Source organism: Ranitomeya variabilis, chromosome 4 (assembly GCF_051348905.1).
Source record: "Ranitomeya variabilis isolate aRanVar5 chromosome 4, aRanVar5.hap1, whole genome shotgun sequence".
NCBI classification, from domain to species: domain Eukaryota; kingdom Metazoa; phylum Chordata; class Amphibia; order Anura; family Dendrobatidae; genus Ranitomeya; species Ranitomeya variabilis.
Genome location: NC_135235.1, coordinates 669,037,520 through 669,052,912, shown reverse-complemented (window position 1 = coordinate 669,052,912; position 15,393 = coordinate 669,037,520). Strand labels below are relative to the sequence as shown.

Genomic DNA, 15,393 nt, shown 5'->3' with positions numbered 1-15,393 from the left:
GCTCCACACTACTACATTCTGTGCATTTCACACTGGTTTCACAGTTCTTGGCGAAGTGTGAGGTTGTCGCGCAGCATCTGAAGCATATCTTGTTTTCCTTTAGGAAACTCTTACGGTCTTCTAGAGACTTCTCCCTGAAGGCTCTACATTTTAGCAGAGGATGAGGTTTCTTGTGTAGGGGGCAGTGTTTGCTGAGATCCTGCGGTTTGTCCTCTTCTGGAGAAGACTTACTTGCCCTGTAAGGAAAACCCGTGGAGGTAACAGTAGTTTTGTGGACTGCCACTGGTGTTTTACTGGGTTTTACACCAGAGGCAGTGGTACATGACATAGTGAAATCGAAACTAGGGTCATTTCTAACTTTAGCCTGCTGAGCAACAAAGTCTACAAACACCCTGAAAGGAGGAAATGGTACCTTATGAGCCTGTTTGTAACGGGACCCGTGACTGACCCACTTTTCTTGTAAGTTGTAAGGGAGCTTTTGGACAATCGGGTTGACACCTCTGGCAGTGTCCAGGAATGCCAACCCTGGTAGATCACCTTCTGCCTGAGCAGCATGTACCTCCATTAACAAGTCGCTCAGTTCCCTGAGCTTTTGATAACCCTTATTTGCTATCTTGGGGAAATCATCAATTCTTTTATACAAAGCATTTTCTATAGCTTCTATTGACCCATAACATTCTTCGAGTCTCTCCCACACCATACGAAGTCCTGTGTGTGGGTACTTTATGTTAATGTTCCTGATTCTTTTGGCGTGTTCAGCTGACTCGCTCCCAAGCCACTTAACCAGTAGATCTAACTCTTCACTACTGGAAAGATGCAAGTCTCTGGTGACATTCTGGAAAGAGGCTCGCCATGCTCTGTAGCTTTCAGCTCGATCAGTGAACTTTACAAGTCCCTTGGTCACCAGCTCCCGGCGGGTAAAGAACCTTGCAAAGTTCATAGTGGCTGAGTCAGTGCCAACGTGAGCTGGTGTGCTGTTGTCATGCGGTGTATGTGGTGCATCCTCATACCTGGTAGGAGCTTCTGGCTTAGGAAAGTCTGTATAAACCCGTTCAGTGGAGAAGGGTGTACCTGTCAGTCTGGGCGGAGGCCGTACCTTCTGTTCCGTAAGACGGTAGTGGTGATCAATGTCGTTTCGCAATATACCTTCCTGCTTCCAGTACGGTGTTTGGAGGAAGGATCTCTGGGAATCTGTATAGGCTGGTTGGTGTAACGGATCGGAGTTTTCTTCTATTTTGGGATGTTGGCGGACATATTCTGAGACGCGTTGAGCAGGGTCCTGATGATCAAGGTCTGGTCCGCGTATGTCGCTGCCTCGCTCAGATTCAGGAAACTCCACGGCTTCTAAAAACTTAGCTTTGGCTATTGCGGCTGCTACTTCTTTTTCAGCGGAAAGCCTTTCTAAGGTCGCTTGCAGGCGGGCTCTTTCTGCTTCTTGCTCTGCTTGCAGGCGGGCTCTTTCTGCTTCTTGGCGGGCTCTTTCTGCTTGCAGGCGAGCGCTTTCTACTTCTTGGTCTGCTTGTCTTAACTTTAACTGCATCTCTTGTGCAGCGAAGGAGGATCTTACTTTCGCCGCCTCAGCTTCTGCTCGGGCGAGGGTGACAGACCTTTTCGAGGAAGACTTGCTAGAGCGGCTTGTTTGGGACCTCGTCCTGAGTGAAGATGTTTGACTTGCAGACATTTTATGTCCGTTTGCAGGCTGTAGGACGTCTCAGAGCGGGTAGGGGTGACTTCAGCGTGGACTGAGACGTGTGGTGCTTGGTGGGCTGCACTCTTGGTACTTGTGACTGTATGGCGGCCGCTGCGGTATCTGCAGGCAGTGCGGTGTGGTACAAGCGGCTGCGTAAGTGGTATTTGCTATCGCTGGCGTCTAGCCTCCCTTTACTGTCATCCCGGCGTCTAGCTTCCGTTTTACTGTTCTGTCTTCATACACGTTGATACGGTGTGTGATCCAACATACAGCATAAACCACTTCTGTCTTCCAAATTAAGCAGACTGTTCTCTGTAGTCTAACTTGTTTATTGGTAACAGGTATTGAAATGCGGTAAAACTATAAGAATACAAATGATTTGGGTAAGTATTGGGCAAATAACAGCACAACTGATACTTATAACTAGCAGGGAAAGCATACAGGATGATGCAACTTCTACATGCAACTACATACAGTAACTGACAGATAATAGATTTCCCAGGTACTAGTTGCTATACAGTAATCACATTCTATAGAACACTATATTGCAGGAACAGGGATAGCAATCTTACCGGTTAAACTAACCAGGGTGGCAAGTAAGTGAAGTAGTTCCAACACAGCAGATTAACACGAGTGTACAGGAAATACACAGAGAGAGAAATGGGGGATTCCCCTATCCCATGATGCTTTGGTGCAACCCAGAGTGCAACACTCTAATGATCACTAAGAAAAACACAGGTAGTAAATTTATCCACCACTGGGTGGTGCTATAACACAGCAAAACCAAACTATAGCAGTGAAACTTTAATGCTTGGACGAACCCCTGTCCTTCATTAGGAAGGGCAGAACATCTACTATATAATTGTCTAAGGGTCACTTCCGTCTGTCCTTCTGTCTGTAACGGTTATTCGTTCGCTGATTGGTCTCGGCAGCTGCCTGTCATGGCTGCCGCGACCAATCAGCGACGCGCACAGTCCGGAAGAAAATGGCCGCTCCTTACTCCCCGCACTCCCTGCCCGGCGCCCGCATACACCCCCCCCGGTCTGCCGCCACACAGGGTTAATGGTAACGAACCGCGTTATGCCGCGGTGTAATGCAGTCCGTTACCGCTGCTATTAACCCTGTGTGACCAACTTTTTACTATTCATGCTGCGTATGCGGCATGAATAGTAAAACCATCTAATGTTAAAAATAATTAAAAAAAATAAAAATCGTTATATACCGTATATACTCGAGTATAAGCCGAGATTTTCAGCCCATTTTTTTGGGCTGAAAGTCCCCCTCTCGGCTTATACTCGAGTCATACCCGGGGGTCAGCAGGTGAGGGGAGGCGGGGGCTGTGTAATTATACTTAACCGCTCCCGGCGCGGTCCCTGGACGTCCCTGCTTCTTCCAGCGCTGCAGCTTCTTCCTGTACTGAGCGGTCACATGGTCCCGCTCATTACAGAAATGAATATGCGTCTCCACCTCCCATAGAGGTGGAGCCGCATATTCATTAATGTATGAGCGGTAACGGTGACCGCTCAATACAGGAAGAGGATGCAGTGCCGGGGAAGAAACAGGGACACAGCGCCAGGAGCAGGTAAGTATACGGGAGGGGGAGCGCAGCGCAGCGTGATATTTACCCCTCCTCGTTCCAGTGCGGCTCTGTCTTCATCGTCCTCTGGCAGTGACGCTGAGGTCAGAGGGCGCGGTGACGTAGTCAGTGCGCGCCCTCTGCTGAACGTCAGTGCCGAAGACAGAGCCGCACGAGGAGCAGGTAAAAGTGCCGGGGTCCTGAGCGACGGAGAGGTATGTGATTTTTTTTTTATGGCAGCAAAAGCAAATGGGGCAAGTGGCTGTGCGGAGCATCTTATGGGGCCATAACACTTGTGCAGCACTATATGGGGCAAGTAGCTGTGCAGAGCATCTGTATGGGGCCATAACACTTGTGCAGCACTATATGGGGCAAGTAGCTGTGCAGAGCATCTGTATGGGGCCATAACACTTGTGCAGCACTATAAGGGGCAAGTGGCTGCGCGGAGCATCTTATGGGGCCATAACACTTGTGCAGCACTATAAGGGGCAAGTGGCTGCGCGGAGCATCTTATGGGGCCATAACACTTGTGCAGCACTATATGGGGCAAGTGGCTGTGCGGAGCATCTGTATGGGGCCATAACGCTTGTGCAACACTATAAGGAGCAAGTGGCTGTATGGAGCATCTGTATGGGGCCATAACACTTGTGCAGCACTATATAGGGCAAATATCTCTATGGAGCATCTTATGGGGCCCTTATTACCCTTTATGCAGGATTATATGGGGCATATTTTAATATGGAGCATCTAATGGGGCCCATCAAACTTTATGGAGCATTATATGGGGCTCCTGATTCAATATGGATATTCAAAAACACTTAAACTACTAATGTCTCAATTAATTTTACTTTTATTGGTATCTATTTTAACTTTTGAAATTTACCGGTAGCTGCTGCATTTTTCACCCTGGGCTTATACTCGAGTCATTAAGTTTTCCCAATTTTGTGTGGCAAAATTAGGGGGGTCGGCTTATACTCGGGTCGGCTTATACTCGAGTATATACGGTACTCACCATCCGTCGGCCCCCTGATCGACAACAGGCCTTTCCCGGTCGCGGAGCTCCGCTGTCCGCTCCATGCTGCAATCTCGCGAGATGATGACGTAGCGGTCTCGCGAGACCGCTACGTCATCATCTCGCGAGACCGCAATGCACTCTTGGGACCGGAGCGCACCAGCAGCGACGGTAACCGCTTCGCCGGAAGGTGAGTATATAACTCTTTTTTATTTTATTTCTTTTTTTTAACAGGCATATGATACCCTTTTTAAGCTGTGTCATACGTGGATGGGCAATATACTACATAGCTGGGCAATATACTATGTGGCTCTGCTGTATACTACGTCCCTGGGCAATATACTACGTAACTGGGCAATATACTATGTGGCTCTGCTGTATACTACGTCCCTGGGCAATATACTACGTGGCTGGGCAATATACTACGTGGCTGGGCAATATACTACGTGGCTGGGCAATATACTATGTGGCTGGGCAATATACTATGTGGCTGGGCAATATACTACGCGGACATACATATTCTAGAATACCCAATGCGTTAGAATCGGGCCACCATCTAGTCTTATATATAATGGAAGAGACATGACCGTAATATATAGTGAAAAAAATGGGTGCAAGAAAGTGAGGTTTGAACTCATTAATATACATAGGAGAGTTAAACTAATGTGTATAGTGTTAGTGAAATATAATATAGTATTTACAGAGGAACACACTGAAATTACAGTCAGGTTATTGAGGCAAGATATTGAGACAAGGTATGAAGGAGTTAATCTGACCAAGAGACCCAAGGAACAGAATAGAAACAAAGGTGGGAACCAAGCAGTGGAAATATTGGTCTGCAGTGATGAGAAAAAGTTCATATGGTTGGAGCAGGCTCCTGTAAGAGACCACACTGGCTAAATGAGGACCTATCATGAGACAGGGAGGAGGCAGTGTAATTTGAAAAACCTGGTTTGCTTTGCCAGAGTGAATGCCATATGTGTTATCTTACGTGTATAAAAACAGCTTGTGTACCACCTTTTGCGCTAAAAACCCTTTAACAGATGTACGTCAGCAGGAAATTGGACAGTCGTGAATGTCTTAACCTTCAAAAAACCAAGAATCAGACAAGCTTATGTGTGGTTCTTATTTTTTATAGTATTTTCAAGAGTAGGGACTTTAGGGCTAATGAAGAGGCTGGGGCAAATGGACCTTAGCTGTTTGGAAGGGGTGTTGACATGTACAATAACTGGAGGGACAGTGCTGAGCAGACAGCAGATGGTGATGTGTTCTAGTCTTGTACAACCTCTCTGGTTTGTTTTAGTTCTTTCTTGTATCCTCCATGCTGTGAAGATGTAGATAATGGTTGGGAGTATGTTGCAAATAAAACTGTTCATTCTCATAAAAATATTGTCATTGATTCTGCTGAAAGCTGTAGTCTTCAACGTGTTACCCTCCTTGATAGTCTGCTGCAGTCATGTGTTGTACACATTAGCATAATTTCTGCAACCAGTAACTACATACAAGTCTCCATAAATTGTATTATTACATTGGATTCGCTATGATTTTACATCATCTTCTGCCCATTCAGGTCCCACACTATTTTATCCTCTCAGTGGAAATCTATATTAGAGAATTCCTGATTGACTGTAAAGGATGGATACGGACAGGGACAAGAAGGCGGAGAGGGTATTACAACTCACCCTAGAGATCCTCTTCCGGCTTACTGGAGAGGTGAGAGATTCTGAACTGGAGAGGTGGGAAATCTGGAAATGTCTATAGGAAGATTTAATAATGTGTCTCTCCATAACCAGGATTACACAGTAGTGAAGAAGACCTCTAGTGAACGCTGTCAGGACCCTGTGTCTGAGGGATGGGGAAGACTCCTGAGCCCAATCATGGGGCCTCCACCTCACCCCCTGATACATAAGGACATCAATGACCAGAAGATCCTAGAACTCACCTACAAGATGATTGAGCTGCTGACTGGAGAGGTGACACCGCTGGGAATGCTGGGACATTATACAGTAACGCTATGAAGGGATTGGGGTGATGACGGTATCATTGTATGTATCAGGTTCCTATAAGGTGTCAGGATGTCTCCGTCTATTTCTCCATGGAGGAGTGGGAGTATTTAGAAGGACACAAAGATCTGTACGAGGACATCATGATGGAGGTTCCCCAGCCCCTCACATCACCAGGTAATAGACAGGACTAAATACACACGGCCTATGATTATCTGTTTGTAAAGAATGAATTAAGTCCCTGTATGTGTTTCCTCCAGATCTATCCAGTAAGAGGACAACACAAGAGAGATGTCCCCGTCCTCTTCTTCCACAGGACTGTAAACAAGAAGATCCTGATGTTCCTCAGGATCATCAGGTAGATGGAGAGAAGGTGACATGAGATCTCCCCTATGATGTGTAGACGACTGTGAAGGTCTTGTGCTCAGTCTTGTTTTATCCACCAGTATTATCTGTTTTATATTTGTGTAATGAGAATGGTGGAGATGGCAGGATTAGAGCTGATCATAGATGTGACTTCTCCATCTGTCTGTGACTTTTACAATATTTGTTTCAGGGTCTGACCCATGTTGATACTACAGAGACATATGTGAAAGGTGAGGAGCAGTGTAAAGAGGAGATTCCTACATATGACTACCCAGGTGAGTTTTATCCCTTAAATTCCACTCACTCATTGGACATATCATCACTGTTGACAATTAATGGCCACAGAAAAATTGTGTTGGGCACCTGCACCATCAGCCATTGGCTACATCGGTCACATGCTTGTCTGGCAGGAAAGATATGTACTGAAACAGGCATTGGACCGAGGCAGCATAGGAAAAAGAGTGCCTAGGGATCAGTAAGGGAAGTATGATAGAATATATCTTTTTAAATCATGCTGGAAGGTTTTTGAATTAAAAAAATAGGGGTGGACATCTTTAATAATTTTTACAGGTTTCTAAGATATTTCCTCTGTATCATGATTTGTTCAATCTACAAAATAAACTTGTTTTTCTCATTTAACATCTAAATTTCTTTAAAGTTCCATTTCATCATCAGAACCTCTAGGGCAGGGCTGGCTCCAGGTTCTCGTGGGCCCGGGCAAAAGAGTCTCAGTTGGCCCATTTAACACATACCACAACTCATGACACATCGATACAGCAGAGAAATATAGGTATAGTACAATGCCAAAGATTTCAATTAGTTCTTATATTACGAGTGATATCAATAGCTCAGAAACCAGACAGTATATTTCTCCATACAGCATTATGGACACCATATAACGCTCCATAAAGGATAATGAGCCCCATATACAACCCCTGGCAAACATTATAGAATCACCGACCTTGGAGGATGTTCATTCAGTTGTTTAATTTTGTAGAAAAAAAGCAAATCACAGACATGGCACAAAACTAAAGTAATTTCAAATGGCTTTTCTAGCTTTAAGAAACACTAAAAAAAATCAAGAACAAAAAATGTGGTAGTCAGTAATGGTTACTTTTTTTAACCCCTTCCCGACCTGTGACGCTACGTAGGCGTCATGAAAGTCGGTGCCAAGCCGACCTGTGACGCCTATGTGGCGTCATGGAATGATCGCGTCCCTGCTGATCGGGTTAAAGGGTTAACTCCAATTTCACCCGATCTGCAGGGACAGGGGGAGTGGTACTTCACCCCCCCGTGGCTACGATCGCTCTGATTGGCTGTTTCACTTTCAACAGCCAATCAGAGCGATTTGTAATATTTCACCTATGAAAATGGTGAAATATTACAATCCAGCCATGGCCGATGCTGCAATATCATCGGCCATGGCTGGAAACCCTGATCTGCCCCCCCCCCACCGCCACCGATCTCCTCCCCAGTCCTCTGTTCTGCCCCATACTGTGGTCCGCTCCCCTCCGTCCTCCTGTCCGCTCCCCCGTCCTCCTGTCCGCTCCCCCCGTGCTTCGATCCACCCCCCGTGCTCTGATCCCCCACCATGCTTCGATCTCCCCCCCCCCTCATACTTACCGAGCCTCGCGGTGTCCGTCCGTCTTCTTCATGGGCGCCGCCATCTTCCAAAATGGCGGGTGCATGCGCAGTGCGCCCGACGAATCTGCCGGCCGGCAGATTCGTTCCAGGTAGGTTTTATCGCAGTGATCAAAATGTATCACAGTGATCAAAATAAAAAAAATAGTAAATTAACCCCCCCTTTATCACCCCCATAGGTAGGGACAATAATAAAATAAAGAAAATATTTTCTTTTTCTTCCCCCACTGGGGTTAGGGTTAAGGGTAGGGGTAGGGTTAGGGTTAGGGCTAGGGTTAGAATTAGGGTTAGAACTAGAGTTAGGGTTAGATTAGGCTATGTGCACACATGGTGTGGATTTGGCTGCGGATCCACAGCGGATTGGCCGCTGCGGATTCGTAGCAGTTTTCCATCAGGTTTACAGTACCATACCGCGCGGAAACGCTGTGCTGTATTTTCCGCAGCATGTCAATTCTTTGTGCGGATTCCGTTTTACACCTGTTCCTCAAAAGGAATCCGCAGGTGAAATCCGCACAAAAAAAACACTGGAAATCCGCGGCAGTGCCTTTTACCTGCGGATTTTTCAAAAATCACACGAATCCGCAATGTGGGCACATAGCCTTAGGGTTAGGGTTGGAATTAGAGTTAGGGTTGGAATTAGGGCTAGGGTTGGAAATAGGGTTAAGATTAGGCTTGTGGTTAGGGTTACTGTTAGGGGTGTGTTGGGGTTAGGGTTGTGGTTAGGGTTGGGATTAGGGTTAGGCGTGTGTTGAGGTTAGGGTTGTGGTTAGGGGTGTGTTGGGGTTAGGGTTATATCTAGAGTTGGGATTAGGGTTTGGGGTGTGTTGGGGTTAGGCTAGGTTCACATTGCGTTAATGTGTGCACGCTAACGGACAGCGTTGCACGGCGAAAATGTCGCAATTAACGCCGTGCAACGGGTCCATTAGCGCACCCATTGACAGCAATGTGAAGTTTCCCTGTAGCGCATCGCTAGCGCGTGCCTTTTTCGGCTCGCGCTAGCGATGTGCCATTCTCCTGTGGCGCACCTCGGACGCTGCTTGCAGCGTCCGCGGCGCGCCCGAGGTCCGTTCCCCGCTCTCGCAGATCGGGGATGTTAACGCGACCCCTAACGCGGCCCCTAAAAAAACATTGCGTTAGCGCAATCCGCTAGCGCTAGTGCTAAACGGATTGCCCTAACGCAATGTGAACCTAGCCTTAGTGTTGAAGATAGAATTGAGGGGTGTCCACTGTTTAGGCACATCAGGGGTCTCCAAACGCAACATGGCGCCACCATTGATTCCAGCCAATCTTGTGTTCAAAAAGTCAAATGGTGCTCCCTCCCTTCCGAGCCCCGACGTGCGCCCAAACAGTGGTTTACCCCCACATATGGGGTATCAGCATACTCAGGACAAACTGGGCAACAATTATTGGGGTCCAATTTCTCCTGTTACCCTTGCGAAAATAAAAAATTGCTTGCTAAAACATAATTTTAGAGGAATGAAAAATTATTTTTTATTTTCACGGCTCTGCGTTATAAACTTCTGTGAAGCACTTGGGGGGTTCAAAGTGCTCACCACACATCTAGATAAGTTCCTTGGGGGGTCTAGTTTCCAAAATGGGGTCACTTGTGGGGGGTTTCTACTGTTTAGGCACATCAGGGGGTCTGCAAATGCAACGTGACGCCCGCAGACCACTGCATCAAAGTCTGCATTTCAAAACGTCACTACTTCCCTTCCGAGCCCCGACTTGTGCCCAAACAGTGGTTTACCCCCATATATGGGGTATCAGTGTACTCAGGACAAACTGGGCAACAACTATTGGGGTACAATTTCCCCTGTTACCCCTGTGAAGATAAAAAATTGCTTGCTAAAACATCATTTTTGAGGAAAGAAAAATATTTTTTTATTTTCACGGCTCTGCGTTGTAAACTTCTGTGAAGCACTTGGGGGTTCAAAGTGCTCACTACATATCTAGATAAGTTCCTTGGGGGGTCTAGTTTCCAAAATGGGGTCACTTGTGGGGGTTTCTACTGTTTAGGCACATCAGGGGCTCTGCAAACGTAACATGATGCCCGCAGACCATTCCATCAAAGTCTGCATTCCAAAACGTCACTACTTCCCTTCCGAGCCCTGACGTGTGCCCAAACAGTGGTTCCCCCCACATATGGGGTATCAGCGTACTCAGGATAAACTGGTCAACCACTTTTCGGGTCCAATTTCTCCTGTTACTCTTGTGAAGATAAAAAATTGCGGGCTAAAAAATAATTTTTGAGGAAAGAAAAATGATTTTTTATTTTCACGGCTCTGCGTTATAAACTTCTGTGAAGCACTTGGGGGCTCAAAGTGCTCACCGCACATCTAGTTTAGTTCCATGGGAGGTCTAGTTTCCAAAATGGGGTCACATGTGGGGGAGCTCCAATGTTTAGGCACACAGGGGCTCTCCAAACGCGACATGGTGTCCGCTAACGATTGGAGCTAATTTTTCATTCAAAAAGTCAAATGGCGCTCCTTCCCTTCCGAGCCCTGTCGTGTGCCCAAACAGTGGTTTACCCCCACATGTGAGGTATCAGTGTACTCAGGAGAAATTGCCAAATAAATTTTAGGATCCATTTTATCCTGTTGCCTATGTGAAAATGAACAAATCGAGGCTAAAAGAAATTTTTTGTGAAAAAAAAGTACTTTTTCATTTTTACGGATCAATTTGTAAAGCACCTGGGGGTTCAAAGTGCTCACAATGCATCTAGATAAGTTCCTTGGGGGGTCTAGTTTCCAAAATGGGGTCACATGTAGGGGAGCTCCAATGTTTAGGCACACAGAGGCTCTCCAAACGCGACATGGTGTCTGCTAACGATTGTAGCTAATTTTTCATTCAAAAGTCAAATGGCGCTCTTTCCCTTCCGAGCCTTGCCGTGTGCACAAGCAGTGGTTTGTGACCACATATGATGTATCGGTGTATTCAGGAGAAATTGCCCAACACATTTTAGGATCCATTTTATCCTGTTGCCCATGTGAAAATAAAAAATTGAGGCTAAAATAAATTTTTTGTGAAAAAAAATTACTTTTTCATTGTTACGGATCAATTTGTGAAGCACCTGGGGGTTCAAAGTGCTCACTATGCATCTAGATAAGTTCCTTGGGGGGTCTAGTTTACAAAATGGGGTCACTTGTGGGGGGGCTCCAATGTTTAGGCACACAGGGGCTCTCCAAACGCGACATGGTGTCCGCTAAAGATTGGAACCAATTTTCCATTGAAATAGTCAAATGGCGAATTGGCGATCCTTCCCTTCCAAGCCCTGTTGTGCGCCCAAACAGTGGTTCCCCTCCACATATGGGGTATCGGCGTACTCAGAACAAATTGTACAATAACGTTTGGGGTCCAGTTTCTCTTTTTACCCTTGGGAAAATAAAAAAATTGTTGCTAAAAGATCATTTTTGTGACTAAAAAGTTAAATGTTCATTTTTTCCTTCCATGTTGCTTCTGCTGCTGTGAAGCACCTGAAGGGTTAATAAACTTCTTGAATGTGGTTTTTAGTACCTTGAGGGTTGAAGTTTTTAGAATGGTGTCACTTTTGGGTATTTTCAGCCATATAGACCCTTCAAACTGACTTCAAATGTGAGGTGGTCCCTAAAAAAATGGTTTTGTAAATTTCGTTGTAAAAATGAGAAATCGCTGGTCAAATTTTAACCCTTATAACTTCCTAGCAAAAAAAAAATGTTGTTTCCAAAATTGTGCTGATGTAAAGTAGACATGTGGGTAATGTTATTTGTTAACTATTTTGTGTCACATAACTGTTGTGAATTCTGTTGTGGGTTCTGCTCTTGGGCTCCCTCCTGTGGTTATAAGTGGTAGTGCTGCTGTTTGTCCTTCACAGCAGTCATCAGGTGCGAACACTTTGGACGGGGCTATTTAGTCTGGCCTCACCCTTTGGTGCGTGCCAGTTGTCCATTGTTTTCTGGAGAATTCACATCTCTGCTTGGTTTCTCCTGCTGGATTGTCCAAATCATCAAAGATAAGTCCTGGCTTTGTTTTTGCAGTCCACATGCGGTGGACTTTATAGTTCAGTGAATTGCTATGTTTTTTCTTGTCCAGCTTTGTCTGTGTAAGGATTTATTCAGCCAAGCTGGAAGCTCTGGAGTTGCAGAGTTACCTTCCATGCCTTTAGTTAGGTGTGGAGATTTTTGTATTCTCTGTGGTGGATTTTTGTAGTATTTTAATACTGACCGCACAGTACTCTGCCCTGTCTTTTCTTTCTAGGTAGCGTGGCCTCCTTTGCTAAATTCTGTTTTCAGTCTGCGTTTGTAATTTCCCTCTCCTCTCACAGTCAATATTTGTGGGGGCTGTCTTTCCTTTGGGAATTTTCTCTGAGGCAAGATAGTTTTCCTGTTTCTTTCTTTAGGGGTAATTAGTCCTCCGGCTGTGACGAGGTGTCTAGGGAGTGACAGGAACATTCCACAGCTACTTCTAGTTGCGGTGTTAAGTTCAGGGTCTGCGGTCAGTATAGAGGCCACCTACTCCAGAGCTCGTCCATGCTGCTCCTAGGCCACCAGATCATAACAGTACAACTGGCCAACAATGAGTTAACCGCCTCTCAAAAGAAGGGAAAGAAAGTGCTGAGCCATTTTTTTTTCTGTACTCTGTGTTTTTTTTTTTCTCTTCCCTCTTTACCTCTGGGTGGCTCAAGAGTTAAGCGCTGATATGGATGTTCAGGGACTTGCTTCTCATGTGGATCAACTTGCTGCTAGAGTGCAGGGTATTTCTGATTATATCGTGCAGACTCCTGTTTTGGAGCCTAGAATTCCTACCCCTGATCTGTTTTTTGGGGACAGGTCCAAATTTCTGAGCTTTAAAAATAATTGTTAACTGTTTTTTGCTCTGAAGCCCCGTTCCTCTGGTGATCCCATCCAGCAGGTAAAAATTGTCATATCTCTGTTGCGTGGTGACCCTCAGGATTGGGCATTTTCCCTGGAATCGGGGAATCCGGCCTTGCTTAATGTAGACACCTTTTTTCAGGCGCTTGGGTTATTGTATGATGAACCTAATTCTGTGGATCATGCTGAGAAAACCTTGTTGGCCCTGTGTCAGGGTCAAGAAGCGGCAGAATCGTATTGCCAGAAATTTAGAAAATGGTCTGTGCTTACTAAATGGAATGAGGATGCTTTGGCGGCAATTTTCAGAAAGGGTCTTTCTGAATCTGTTAAAGATGTTATGGTGGGGTTCCCCACGCCTGCAGGTCTGAGTGATTCTATGTCTCTGGCCATTCAAATTGATCGGCGCTTGCGTGAGCGCAGAGTTGTGCACACTATGGCGTTGTCTTCCGAGCGGAGTCCTGAGCCAATGCAGTGTGATAGGATTGTGTCTCGAGCTGAACGCCAAGGATTCAGATGTCAGAATAGGTTGTGCTTTTACTGCGGCGATTCTGCTCATGTTATTTCTGATTGCCCTAAGCGTGCCAAGAGAATCGCTAATTCCGTTACCATCAGTACTGTACAACCAATTTACCAGTAACATGAAGCCCAATATGTCACGAAAAAACAATCTCAGAACCGCTAGGATCCGTTGAAGCGTTCCTGAGTTATTACCTTATAAAGGGACACTGGTCAGAATTGCAAAAAACGGCCAGGTCATTAAGGTCAAAATAGGCTGGGTCATGAAGGGGTTAACCAAGCATAGGGAAAAAGTTATGGAATCACTCAATTCTGAGGAAAAAATTATTGAATCATGAAAAACAAACAAACAAAAAAAAACTCCAAAACATCACTAGTATTTTGTTGCACCACCTCTGGCTTTTATAACAGCTTGCAGTGTCTGAGGCATGGACTTAATGAGTGTCAAACAGTACTCTTCATCAATCTGGCTCCAACTTTCTCTGATTGCTGTTGCCAGATCAGCTTTGCAGGTTGGAGCCTTGTCATGGACCATTTTCTTCAACTTCTACCAAAGATTTTCAATTGGATTGAGATCCTGACTATTTGCAGGCCATGACATTGACCTGATGTGTCTCTTTTCAAGGAATGTTTTCACAGTTTTTGCTCTATGGCAGGATGCTTTATCATCTTGAAAAATGATTTCACCATCCCCAAACATCCTTTCAATTGATGGGATAAGAAAAGTGTCCAAAATATCAACATAAACTTGTGCATTTATTAAAGATGTAATGACAGCCCTCTCCCCAGTGCCTTTACCTGACATGCAGCCCCATATCATCAATGACTGGAAATTTGCATGTTCTCTGCAGGCAGTCATCTTTATAAATCTCATTGGAACGGCACCAAACAAAAGGTCCAGCATCATCACCTTGCCCAATGCAGATTCGCGATTCATCACTGAATATGACTTTCATCCAGTCATCCACAGTCCACGATTGCTTTTCCTTAGCCCATTGTAACCTTGTTTTTTTCTGTTTAGATGTTAATGATGGCTTTCGTTTAGCTTTTCTGTATGTAAATCCCATTTCCTTTAGGCAGTTTCTTACAGTTCGGTCACAGACTTTGACTCCAATTTTCACCCATTCGTTCCTCATTTGTTTTGTTGTGCATTTCCTGTTTTGGAGACATATTGCTTTAAGTTTCCGGTCTTGACGCTTTGATGTCTTCCTTGGTCTACCAGTATGTTTGCCTTTAACAACCTTCCCATTTTGTTTGTATTTGGTCCATGTTTTAGACACAGCTTACTGTGAACAACCAACATCTTTTGCAACATTGCATGATGATTTACCCTCTTTTAAGAGTTTGATAATCCTCTCCTTTGTTTCAATTGATATCTCTTGTGTTGGAGCCTTGATTCATGTCAGTCCACTTGGTGCAACAGCTCTCTAAGGTGTGATCACTCCTTATAGATGCAGTATAACGAGCAGATCTAATTTGGTGCAGGTGTTATTTTTGTGTATGAAAATTTACAGTAATACTATGTGTCCAAAAAATTATTCAGGCATTAGACACTTCAATCAAATGACAACAAAAGTGGTCTATTTGTGGTACATTTGCCACTAGACCTGAAGTGATTCCCACAGACAATTATTTAATTAAAAAATACAAAATTTATCAATATTTGCTTAAAATCAATGTTCAGCAAAAAAATAGACAAGGCTTAGAAAAACCTCCAAAATGAGAGAGAGCTACAGTACCGT

The 15,393-nt window shown here is 45.0% G+C and overlaps 1 protein-coding gene across 1 annotated transcript in view; it reads left to right on the top strand.

The window, feature by feature from the left end:
• The window catches only part of LOC143766266 (uncharacterized), a 30,582-nt gene that overhangs the window by 11,778 nt on the left and 3,411 nt on the right, over window positions 1–15,393 (top strand). The window contains exons 2-6 of the mRNA XM_077253797.1: window positions 5,849–5,991; window positions 6,072–6,251; window positions 6,335–6,458; window positions 6,542–6,639; window positions 6,838–6,922. Of these exons, the coding sequence (XP_077109912.1) occupies window positions 5,914–5,991; window positions 6,072–6,251; window positions 6,335–6,458; window positions 6,542–6,639; window positions 6,838–6,922 (565 nt within the window). The 5' untranslated portion in view covers window positions 5,849–5,913. The remainder of the gene's footprint in view (window positions 1–5,848; window positions 5,992–6,071; window positions 6,252–6,334; window positions 6,459–6,541; window positions 6,640–6,837; window positions 6,923–15,393) is intronic.